The sequence below is a fragment of the Patiria miniata genome, unplaced genomic scaffold, assembly GCF_015706575.1.
Source record: "Patiria miniata isolate m_02_andy unplaced genomic scaffold, ASM1570657v1 HiC_scaffold_14, whole genome shotgun sequence".
NCBI lineage: Eukaryota > Metazoa > Echinodermata > Asteroidea > Valvatida > Asterinidae > Patiria > Patiria miniata.
Window position 1 is genome coordinate 13,252,686 of NW_024037052.1, and position 13,169 is coordinate 13,265,854.

Sequence of the window (13,169 nt, forward strand, 5' to 3'; positions counted from 1 at the left end):
GATCTACGATGGGGAGGGGGGGGGGGGGGGGTTATGGGTCTAAAGTTAACCCCCTCTTGGGTTGCCAACAACTGCAAAAATCATGCAGAAAACCACAGCAAATGCCTGTTAGACCCCCCCCCCCCCCTTCTTGGCAGCTAAATCCCCTCTTGATCCAAACCTGGCTCCACCCCTGGACATTTTTGATAAAATCTCACTAATTCCAGACTTAAATAGGACATTTCTTAAAAATCCTGAAATCAAGAGAAAAAATCCAGACAAATCTCAACCCGGGTATACCAATATGGCACAATAAAAGCTTCATAAAAAGGAAGGGATTTCTCAATAATGGCATCTAATTTGAGCGTTTTTTTGGGGGTAAGTTGTCATCATAAGTCTTCAGGTTTCATCTCTGCAGTCTTTCTCGTCTCCCTGGTGCTGGTCCAGTATTCCTCCGTCTGCATCTCGGTCAATCTTGAGACGGTCCTCTCGAAGGCAAACAGCTCCTCCTCACCGGTGAAGATGCTGGCTGATCCGCTGCTTGCATCCTGTCATATAAATTAATTTGGGTGCGACAGGTCAATATGGAGGGCGCCCTCTTGCAGCCCAAAAAAGCCAGATATGTTTTGGAATGACTGGAAATGTGGAGGGCGCCCTCATGTGGTGTAATTTTTTTTTTAATCTAAAGGGCCCTGCAATGTTATTTTTTTAACGCAATCCTTGAAAATTCACCTTTGTGTCCCTTTTAACCATATTTCTAATTTTTGTTTTACCATTTTCAATGGTATTTTGGAGCCTTTTTTATTTTTATGCAAATGTGTGATGTCATTTCAGGCAGAAACCTCAATGTTACAGCTATTTCAGCACCAAAAGTTACCAGAATTTTGGATATTTTGCTGTCGTAAATTGTCTTTTCTTTGGTGATTCATTGTTGTGTCAGAACGTGGCAGTAAGCCAATGAGCAAACCTTTCTCACAAGTTCTCACAAATGAACACACATGTTTGGGTTCACAATTTGAACAGAATTCCCCCTAAACTAACTAGTGTGTTCCTGAAATGAAATAAGTTATTGAGGTCAACTTACACGCTTTATTGTGAAGGAGTTTGGAGAAAATAAAGAGCGCCCTCTTGTAAATGCTTTTAAAAGTTAAATAATCGTAGACATTTTCAAAGGTGTTTGACCATTGCCTGATTGATTCATGCACTGTGAAAGTACTGTGTACTTAGTGCTCTCCAAGAACTTGTTAAGAAAAACAAGCGCCAAGCTTACTCAGGTGGGACTCGAACCCACTACCTGCGTTCTAGTGCAGAGATCTGACCCACTTGACCACCGACTTTAATTGGGTCAGCTGTCTGGTCAATTCTGATATATCAATGTGGATACTTCAATCAGTTTACAGATTGACTTACCAGTTTAATATTGAGGTCATCCATGAGCATCCTGCGGTCATCCAGGTCACGTTGGCTCAGAGCAGTGGTAGCAAACAGGTCCTCTGGCTCCGTCTCTGCAGAACACACTAACCTCACCTTAGAGGGGAAAAAAGGATTGAAGAATACTTCTAAATTAGAATGAACCCTCCTGATGCCAAGGAAATCCGTATGAAGTGTCCTGCTGATTGAAAGTGACCAATATGGTCAATGAGGGAATCACACTGAGTGGTTCAATGTGGTGTGCTAATTCAAGGAATAATCATCAGAAATAATGAACTGAGGTTGCATCTTCAATATATTTGAAGAGTTAATACCTTGATGAAGATGTTGAACTCACATGCGAAATACATTTAAAAAATACCTGGATTTTTAGCTAATTTTTACCTAATGTATCAATACACTAGGCCACACTTTAAGCAAAAGCAGTCAATTTTTGATCAACGAGAAAACTTAGGCTATCTGAAGATGGTCAGAAATAGACACAATCAAGCACAAAAACCTCAAAAAATTACCTTATTGTCGTAGAAGTTATCGATGAGCGTGATGAAGCGACGGGCGGCTGATTTGATCCTGAGTGACATCTGGGGTATATCTCGTATGAAGATGGTGTCAAACTCTCTGCCTAGTGCAAGGTAGTCACCTGCGCCTAATGGCTGCACATAGCAAAAGGAAGAGAGACAGTTTTAATGCAGCTTATGTCAGGGGGTTCATACAAATCACAAGTTTGTCACAAGTCTAATTATTAGTCAATCACAAGGAAATCATGAGTTGGCAACAACTCACATCAAATCAAATCACAAGACAGAACAAAAAGGAATTCTCAAGTTGGTCACAAGTCAGATCATACTGCAGAACGTAAAGGAAATCACAAGTTAGTCGTAAGTCACAAGTCAAATCACAAGTCAAATCAAAATGCAGAACATAAAGCAAATTACAAGTTAGTCATAGGTCACAAGTCCAGTCACAACACAGGACAAAAAGAAAATCACAAGTTAGTCATAGGTCACAAGTCATGTCACAAGTCCAATCACAATGCAGGACATAAGGTAATCACAAGTTAGTCATAAGTCATAAGTCCAATCACAACGCAGGACATAAGGTAATCACAAGTTAGTCATAAGTCATAAGTCAAATCACAACGCAGCACATAAGGTAATCACAAGTTAGTCGTAATTCACAAGTCAAGTCACAAGTCACATCACAATGCAGGCCAAACAAGAAATCACAAGTTAGTCACAAGTCAAGTCACAAGTCGACTCACAAGTCAGTCATAAGTCACAAGTCACGTCACAATTCATATCACAAGTAGGACAAACAAGAAATCACAAGTCAGTCATAAGTCACAAGTCAAGTCACAAGTCGACTCACAAGTCAGTCATAAGTCACAAGTCAAGTCACAAGTCATATCACAAGCAGGACACAAGGGAAAGACATAAGGGAAATCACATTGAATCACAAGTCAAATCACAGATTGGGTCACAAGAAACAAGGGACCACCAATAATAATGGGATGCCTTTTCATTTGAATTAAAAATAGCTTGCAACTTGACTTGTGACTAAATGACTTGTGTTGACAATACGAGTCTGGCTTGTGCATGGACCAGTTACATTCAGCATCCATCCTGGTGGTGAATTTTGTGTCATTTTGATTCAGTAACAATTGCTGCAAATTCTATTGATACTGTGGATGAGCAAAAGAGGGCGCTATGTAGCCTAACCAGGAGACTTACCCTGTCACAGAGATCAGTGAATGTGAAGACTGCAATCCTGCCACAGGCTACTGGTACTTTCAACTCCCGGCCCAGCAAGTGAATCGTCCTACTCTGTATCACTAACATCAAAATGAAGAATTGTTAAACATGTTGAAGGAATTTCATCTAGTTAGCTCAGTGGGCAAAGTGGTTTTCTAATAGCAAAAACAGCAGCACATTTTACCGTCATTGACATGAGTGCGTGTTTGATGTGAATATCAGAAATGGCACAAAAAGGTGATTGAGAGTTAGGATTCCTGAAATGTGATCAGAGGGTGGTTTGAATCTAACTGCTAGCCGCATGTGTCCATAGCAGTGTTGTAGTACTCGTACTCGGTACTCGTACTCGAGTACTACTTGAGTACTTTGTTTACAGTACTCGTACTCGTACTCGAATGTCAAAGTACTCGTACTTGAAATGACGGTACTCGTACTCGGGCAGCAAAGTACTCGTACTCCACTTGTCGAAATTGTACTCGATCATCAAAATACGTGTACTCGAACAGCAGTACTCGAAAAAATTGGTATAGCTTGACTTACCTCGACCTTATTTTATTATCGATACTTTCAGTTTGAAATGGTTGATTAGCTTGCAGAGAAATCAAAGTTACCTGATTTTTCTCTGTGCACGTCCGGACAAACACATTTAATAGCTAGCCGTGAGTGGGTCTGTATTTCTGTCTGACTGGGCCTGGGCCAATTACGCACAATGAACCATTTGCTGTATGGCCGTATTCGGAAATACAAGAACTCGTACTCGTACTCAGAAGTACAAGTACTCGTACTCGGTAACCTAAATACTCGGCAGTACTCGGCAGTACTCGGCAGTACTCGGTACTAGGGAAAAAGTACTTGACTACAACACTGGTCCATAGGCAAGCTTCTTTACCCCAACCTGCCATTCACCACCAAGAAATACCCATCCAGGGTTGCAACATTAGCTAGGGATTAACCTGTGGTGTGCATGCATCCCATCCAGGAGAACAGAAGCATGTTCTGCAAGGGAATCAATGGTTGACCTACCTGCATCTTCTTGCCTGGCCAAACTCTGGAATATTCTGTCCAATTCCGCGTTAGCATTGCACCTGCTGTGCACAAAGAACACCTGGCCCCTCTCAGAGGCATCTGTTTAGATAACAAACAAATAAACCAGAAAAAAATGTTACAAAAGACTAGATTCTGTTCCTGAAACTAAAGATGTATGCTGTATGTATGCAACTAAAATCTTGTACCTTCAAAAAATATATTTCATAATGTTCAAAAAGCAAATTGCCAAAAGTAGAAATATGAATTATTTTTAAAAGTGAACATTCTATACATGCTTTCATATAGTTCAAGAAAACTATGGAGCCATACATCAGCAAAAACCCAAACAACCAAACAAACAAAAACACTCCAGTAAACTTACCTAATTTTCGATAATCTATCCCTGAGTCTAGTTGCAGCACATTACAGTGATTCTAAAAACAGGCCAAAAAAAAAAAAAAAAAAAAATAGATCATATAATTCAAAAGTACGTCAAATGAATCGGTAGAATTTCAAAGCTTGATCAAAAGTAACATTCCCACTTGGGAAATGTTACCTTAAAGGTATAGTCCATCATTTGCAGCCATCCGAAAAGTAACTGGCGTAATTATTGTTGAAAAACAAACTTGGTTGAAAGATAGTAAGTGGACTAAACTCCCTGTGAAATTATTCTTTCTGGGAAGCTGTCATTTTGAAGTAATCAACGAAAGAAGGCATTTCCAACGGTGATTCTTAAGAAGTAGGAAAATTTAAATTAGTAGTTCGTTTTGTTATTCAGCGCAGCGCGCACAAGTATTGGAACGACGCACACGCGCGCGGGGTTGTTATAATTCGTCGGATCAGTGCGCGACGTCGCGTATAGCTGCAATTCAAAACAATTCAAAACATGATTCAGTAACTTTGGATTTGAAAATTGAGATCTTAGAATGCTGCTTTTCTCGGAATGTACAGCTGAAGCTTAGCTGAAACTTCATCAGGTTAGTTGCTCAGTATCCTTCATTAGATTTTGAACTCTTTTGTTGCTTCAAACGAACAAAATGCACAAATTACAAATGATGGACTGTAGCTTTAAAGGGCATGTAATATAATTGTTTAATGCGATCCTTGAAAAGGCACCTCTGTGTCCCACTTAATTTGTTAATTTCAACTTTCATTTTGCCATTATCAAGGGTATTTTTGTACTTTTGGTTTTTATACTAATGAAAAATTCCATATTCATGAGCAAAAGTGTGATGTCATTTTAGGCAGAAACCTGACAATTACATCTATTTTAGCACAAAAAGTTGACAACATTTTTGATATTTTGCTGTTTTAAATACTGTATTTGTTTCTTGGTGATTCTTTGTTGTTTCAATATATCAGTCAGTTTATGAGCAAAACTTTTCTCACAAATGTTTTCAATGAGCAAATTTTTGGGTTCACAATTTGAACAGAAAACCCATAAACTGAAGAGTGTGTTCCTAAAATGATGTCACAGCAACAGCGCCCTCAGTTGTCACGAAAAGCAAAACAAATTCACTAAAAAGCATGGTGACCGTTTCAGCAGATTTTCGGCTAACTGTGACAGATTTTTTGTTAAAAAACGAGTTTGACAGAAAACTTGACAGAATGGATTTTTTTGGCAGATTTCTGACAGAATTGTGCAAAAATGCTTACTTGACAGAAAAACACAGCAAATTTGAAAATATAGTACACTTGTAATTTTGTTTAAACAAATCTTCAATCTTTTCAAACAAAGCCTTGTATAATGGGACAGGTTGGCTGGTCTAGGTGCAGAGGTTCACTGGGAACCGGACTTCGTCGTGACGCAAACTGCGTTTTGTTTTAAATTTAAGCAATTATCTGTATGTGACCATAGATTGTTTATAATGTAATTTGAGCCTTAATTAAGGCAATATTTCAACATCTGCATGTGATGTTTAAGTGTTTATAGTGTATTTCGAGTAATTCTTGATTTTTGATAAATCCGACAGATTTTTGAAGTCCATTTAGCAGAAATTGGCTATGACCTTACGGTCACCCTGCCAAAAAGGGATGTCAGATAGTTTTCATACATTTAAGAGGAAAAGAAAGCTGCACAAAATAGGTTCCAAGCACAATTTATGTCATGGTCCCTTTAAATAATTTGGTCAAATACTCCATGTGAAAATCCCAGCTTGGGTCAGATTACCTTTAATACTTGAATGAATGGCACAAAGTTGCTACGCTGCAGTCCGTTCTTATACAGGTCATCCGGCCGTCGGTTGGAGGTCGCTACCACTACAACACCATTTTGGAAGAGCTCCGTGAAGAGTCTCTTGACTATCATGGCATCTGCTATATCGGTTACCTGCAGTGTGGGAGAGAGGGCAGGATTCTTTGACACACCGTAGGCCTCAAGAAAAAAGTGAATTGTTTCTCATTTTTTGGGTGCACTTCCTTCAGAAAAATATCTGATGCTTTATTCATTTATCAAATTTTAAAATAGGAGGTAAGAGGCTGAATGTAACAAGCCTTTTTTTAACTTTTGGCCTGGAATTGCAGTTGCAGTTTGATGAGACCAAGACAATGGGATTGATAACATGTTTATTGACCCTAACCTTCCCAAATCCTCCAAAATCCTCTTTGCAAAATGGAGGATTTTGCAGGATTAAGATTAAGCCTACGTTATACTTGAAATCCTCCGCACTGCTCCAGGATGTCACTGACTCTGCCTCAACATATTGACTGTGATTGCTGGAGGATTTTGCAGGATTGAGGCAGTGGGCACCCCTCCAAGGACCGCATTCAAGAAATAACAGAGGATTTTGCAGGATTGAGGCTGTATGCAATTTTTACATGGAGGCAATTGGAGCAAAAATGCCAAGGGAGTTAGGGTTAAAGATGCATACCCTGTGGTCTTCAATGATAGATTTTATTCTTCAAATTAAAAAGTTTCTTCGTGCCGATTTTGGGTGTCTGTAGCCCTCTCAAAGGGCTTTCATTTTTCGCACAAATGAACCTGCCCTGCGAGAGCCGAATAATTGTCTGGCAGCCAATAATTCAAATTTTGTGAAAAAATAATTCAGTAACTAAACGTCGTTGGATTTTTTGTTTGATGTCGCATTCAAAACTGAATAACTTTGATGTTGTTAGGAAAACAGCCATTGAAAAAAAAACAACTCCATTTTTCGAGGAGAAACTCGAAATTGGTACGGGGAACACATCTTTTCAAGAATGCTAGAATTTAGAACAAACTGTTAGAACTTTGAGACATTTTGTGTTTTATTTCAAGTATGCAGTGATTGCCAAAATTAACCAATTCCAAAAACCGCCCAGCCTGTTACTCCCTGTAACCTCCCGAAACTGCCGGAGCACTCTGTGATTTTATAGATTCTTAAGAGAATAAACACAATGTAGTACAATGTAATACAATGTAGTACAATGTAATACAATGTAGTACAATGTAATACAATGCAGTACAATGTACAGTTACCAATGGGTTTTATTACCTGGAACTCATCAAAGCATATCAGCCATGTTTCCCGGCTAATGTCCTTAGCGACAGGTGCGATGGGGTCAAAAGGTCGCGGTTTAGTACTGGTGTGATCCCGAGGGATTTGCTTCTTTACTTCGTGAATTCCTGCAGGTGATAAAATCACATGGAAATCACACAAGGCGCCAATTATCTTGTGCAATACCAAATAGATGCAAATAAAGAAAAGGCCTCATAAAGTCACAGTCAAGGTACAACAGCATGTCCCCCAAAAAGTGTCTAACTATTTTTGAAATAACGACAAAAGCAGGTTGTGAAAAAAGGCTGATGTGGTTTGGGATTTGACTTATTTGCCCTTGAGCATTAAAGGGAGTATACATGATTGGCTTTTGCTGTAATTTTCAGAAATGAACTATTTGAGGGGTTAGTATAATAGATCAAATATTGTTAAACTGACATGTTTGAAGGTTTGTGTTCGAAAATGCTGGAAAAAAAACAAGAAAAACAAAACTGTTCAAGTAGTCTGGTTCCCTGACTCCACTAAATATAAAATGGATCAATTTACAGATGCCGGAAACTTGTAAGGTAATGGAACCAGTCTAGCCGGCCTGCACCCGTTCATGAACATGTAACCAATAGAAAACAAAATTTGGACTGAAAGAAAAATGGTTAATTTGTAGCAGTAGTTGAAAAATAGTTAGGTTTTTCCAACGGTGGTCGGCCGACCACCGTTGGAAAATTTAAAAAAAATACCATTTTCTTGAAAATGACTTCACACCAGGTGCCATAATTTTACAGGGTACTTTAGACTGTCATTTACCAACATCCTAGTAAGGTATTTGGTAAAAACTAGGTAGTTTTATTTTTCGATGTTTGCAAATGTTGTATATTCCCTTTAAACTGAAGTCTTGCCAAGATGACTGATAGCCAGGCAAATGATTCCAATCGCAAATGCCGCCCTTTTCACAACATCACGGATTTTACACAGCTAACTGAACACAGTACTGAAATTCATTAATTAAGGCGAGGAACTTGGTCACAGGGTCCAGCGATTTTGTTGAGATCAATTGACAATTGTGCAGTGACGCGTGACTGAAATTCAATGAAACTCACATAGGCCAAGGATAAAAAGTATCTGCACAATCAAACAATTTCATGTAGTTATTTAATATAGTCAGATGGACACTTTTTGGGGACATACTGTAGACCAAAAATTGAGAAGCACTTTCAGGAGGACAGGGTAGAATATTGGTATTATCAAGAAAAATTTTGGAAAGTTTTTGAAATTTTTCAAAACTGTCAAAATTTAAAACCTGTTTTTTGGGGGTAATAAATTTCTTTATTTCATTCACTTTCGAAAAGGTCATATTTTAGGTTACAAGTAAACAGGTTGTTTTTCCGGGGGGGGGGGGGGGTATTCTCCATCCCTGACAGTGATGCCACACCTTATACCTTGTAAATTTTTAACCGTTTTGGAATGAGATTCTGTTAATGGAATGAGATTCTGTTACTTATAGGCTTAGAAAACTCCAAAGTCATTGCGAAGAACTTACTGGCATGTACATCCAGCATGAAGGAGTTGAAGTGCGCCCTCTGCTTGCGACGGACTTTCACGTCTTGGTAGAATAAATCCATCAGCATTGTCTTGCCTGTTCCTACGCTGCCATACAGGTATAAACCATTGGGTCCTGCGACTGGGGCGGAGCCGAGCATCTTGGGGTAAAGGATAGATGAATTTAAGGCCTAAATGTATGCACAGATGAGCATGAACAACACAAAGTCTGGCACAAGACCTTGACACAGTGCATCCTTCACAATCAGCCACACATTTTTGTCATATAGCCTCAATCCTGCAAAATCGTTTTGCAAAGAGCATTTTGGAGGATTTGGGAAGATTAGGGTTAAACAACCACCGCCAAAAAGGAAAGGCAAAAACTGCACACTGTTTCATCAGTATGTATCTTGTTCTGTGCTTTACTGATGCAAACTTGAGAAGACCAAATTAGTGCTTCTAAACATAGTAAAGTCGGACACAAGTCAATATGACCCATCAAGGCGGCATTTATCTCTGGTTTAGTAGCATGAAATGACTGAGAATATTTCTATTTCCCTCTTGATGGCATGCAGTCCATCGCAGGTTACTCCCCAGCCAGAACACATTTGTACTCCTAGGTGGAAAGAGGCGAATGAGGGTGAAGTGGCTTGCCCAAGGACACAAAATATGGCCAGTAGCTGTATTTGAACCCAGGAACTTCTGCTCTCTAATGACGTACCCTAACCTCTAGGACACACTCTCTTTCCTAAACTATTCTTTCCTCCCCTTAAAAAAAAAAAATCCACACCTTCCAAAAGAAGCTCGGTTCTGCTGGCTGATACCCTGCTATCTTGTCAAACAAGCCCTGAAGCTCTTGAACTATAGTTCTCTGATATGCATCTTCAGTCAGTTCTCCTTGATGAATCAGGCTGTCATACGCAGCTAAGGGTCCCGCGCGTTCATCCTGCCTCACCCTGCTAGTCTTACTGCTCAGGCGTTCCGTGAACGTGATGTTTTCTGACGTTATGGGCTCGGTGAAGTACGCTGTGGCTGCCACAAGAAATTGGCAAAGAAAGAAGTATAGTTACATGCATGTCAGACTTTCGACACATTCCATAAATAAATCGATGAGGTCAAATAGTTCAAATCAATTGATGTGTCTGAAGGGTCACCCAGTGTTCTCCAACTTTGAAAATTAAAGGTCGGTGCGCTTTCAAAAAGCGGAAAGGGGGGGGGGGGGCGCTATATTTTAGGGGCGCTATATGTTAGCGGCGCTATTTGCAGTCAAACATTCTTTATGATAGGGGGCGCTATATGCAGATGAACATGTAATTTATGTGTGGGTAACAGCTTTTACGCCATTTCTAACACAGTAACACAAACAGTTAAGTACAATACTGGCTCAGCATCATCTTTTTTAATTCATCAGTGACCAGGACTCTGAGGCAGTTTGGCCTTGAGACTTTTGATCTGATGGATTGCTACAATGGGCAGGCTTGTCAGTTTGACAAATGTTGCATGTTACTGCTTTTGGCAGAGTTTCTGGCCAAAATATACCCTGGATCAGAGTAAGGGTAGTCAAACTTGTTTGTCTTTTATATTATTTTTTCCTTTTTTTAAAGCATGGTGGCAACTTTTTAAGCATGGCGGCAACATTTGAAGCTTGGCGGGTGGAGAACACTGGTCACCTGTGTCCTTGAGCAATCCAGTTTACCACAATCACTTCATTTCAGTCTCATCAATCCTGGCTCAAGGCCCAATTAAAACAAACTGTTAATGTCTCACAAGAGTTTTAAAGACTCGATACTTTTACTGGTCACAGTGGTAGTGGTAGGTTCTTCCGATCATATCAAATCCACAAAGCCAACTCGTAGAGAATTTACTTTTTACTTTGCGGAACAGTCTGCATGTTGTTTGTAGATGGCTTAACTTAACCAGTTGGAGCCGGGATTATTTTGACATTTTTCGGACCTAGGCGCGGGATTGTTTTTCACGAACCTCGATGCCAGTCGGGTTCAGGCCGTCATCTGCGGGTAGCACACCCTGATATTTCCGGCCTCGCTCGCTGAGATCGGGCCAATAACAGATATTTCCGGCCACGCTCGTTGCGTGTTTATCCGTCATCGGTTCAAAACGTTTGTAAAACCATTGCATCTGGCAAAACTTTTGCATGTATACACGTCATCCGACGTGAACTGGGTTATAAAAATCCCTTATCACTCACCAGATGTTCTTGTTGAACTTGAAGATTTCCGTCGGCTGCAGCAAGTCACACAGGCAGTTCCATTCTGTTTCGCTGGCTGCACTCTGTGCAGTAACCGTGTACACAGCACTATGCTGGCAGTCTGCCAAGATGCCGCTCTTGCAACTTTCAGCATGGCCAGATATCTTGAAGAAGTCTTCTTGAATTATCTTGAAAAAAGTTTCAAAGAAGTTGTTTGATAACAAAGTTAACTGAATCATATTCATAATTTTGTTTTATTCACCATATTTGTAAAAGGCTGAGTAAAAAAGAAGTTTCTCGTCCAGGCTTTAAAAAAAATGAAGGAGGCGCCCCTCTTATTTTTGTACCAATATGGTTGATGGATTCTTTGATTTTCTTGACTTGCTTTGATGATAAAAAAATTTGTCTAAAAGACCAAAGATACTCCTAGAACTATGAGGCTCCTCGTAGTGGAGCCTCATAGATGAAGAACCCCGCAAAATTGTTTTCAGCACAAAACACTAATTAAGTACAAAAACGTCCATCAAAATGCAGACATTTCCCACAGAACCACTGCACAGTTTGCCCCCAAACTCCGTACTACACCTCATGACATACTCACGTAATATGCGCAGAACAAACATCGCTGGATTTGTCAGTTTTTTGGTGGTTCTGTGGGAAATGTCTGCATTTTGATGGACGTTTTTGTACTTAATTAGTGTTTTGTGCTGAAAACAACTTTACGGGGTTCTTTATCTATGAGTACGTGGAGCCTCATAGTTCTAGGAGTAGACCAAAGGGACTGCAACCCTTTTCACATAGCTACAATTTCCTAGGAAACAAATAAACAGACGATATATTGACATTTTCAAAATATGTTGCAAATTTATAAATTTAAAAAACGATAAACACAAAGTAAAAGCACAAACAGGAGATTTATTTTGATGAAAATCTAACACATTTTCGATATTTTTGAAGATTCCTCACTAGGCCTTGAAAATGTTGATATGATAAAAAATTGCTATCGTAATGGGGATATCGATATCAAAATTTAATATCGAATAATCAACATAATCAAGTAACATCAATCAATATATCAACCGTGCTCCGAGTCCGAGACTTCAATTTGGCTAAGATAGGCCTATCGTTACAGCAGTACACGGACATTGATTTCAGGATCCCGGCCCGGCTACATCATTGCATGTTTTACTATCAACAATCACGACAATTACCCCTACAAGTACATGTGTTACACAAGACCCATAGTTCTAGGGTATAAATCAACAATATGTGCCAATATGTCAATGATCAACAACAACATTTGGTAATTTTGACAAGCAATGGACAAGTGATGAACATGCACGATTTTCGATTTTTGGCGGACTTACTTAATACGTCAGAGATTGAGAGAATCAAAACACCAGCACCAGCATTGAGAAAGTTTAATACAAGTATCGTTTTGTCCTCTTCTACCGAGTTGTTCATGAGTCATATCGTGTACAAAAGGGCAAAAAAAAATGAAAGAAACTCGGCACAATCAAGTTCAGCCCGGCGCACACATGATGACCGGTGCCAACAAAAGGTCATCACGAACACCTTGACCTTTAACGTTATCTTTTCTTTTTCATTAAAATGTTCGACATATCACTATTAAAATCTCAAAATAGGTCTTAATAATCATTTAATCTCACAAATTTAAGATGTAAATTTTGTGTGAAAATTGTTGAATGATTGATATTTAGTTGCAAGTGATAATTTTTTTTTAGTATTTTGGGGTTTGGGTGACGAACG

General features: G+C 39.4%; 1 protein-coding gene across 1 annotated transcript; it reads right to left on the reverse strand.

The window, feature by feature from the left end:
- Positions 1-353: 353 nt before the first annotated feature.
- LOC119722145 (AFG1-like ATPase) lies at positions 354-12,978 on the reverse strand. The gene is made up of 12 exons (XM_038192191.1): positions 12,767-12,978; positions 11,400-11,587; positions 9,984-10,225; positions 9,195-9,354; positions 7,658-7,788; positions 6,358-6,516; positions 4,570-4,621; positions 4,185-4,286; positions 3,141-3,241; positions 1,923-2,063; positions 1,390-1,506; positions 354-527 (listed from the first exon to the last, which is right to left on the reverse strand). The coding sequence occupies exons 2-12, from the start codon at positions 11,551-11,553 to the stop codon at positions 369-371; spliced, it is 1,518 nt and encodes a 505-aa protein (XP_038048119.1). The 5' UTR covers positions 11,554-11,587; positions 12,767-12,978; the 3' UTR covers positions 354-368.
- Positions 12,979-13,169: the final 191 nt, after the last annotated feature.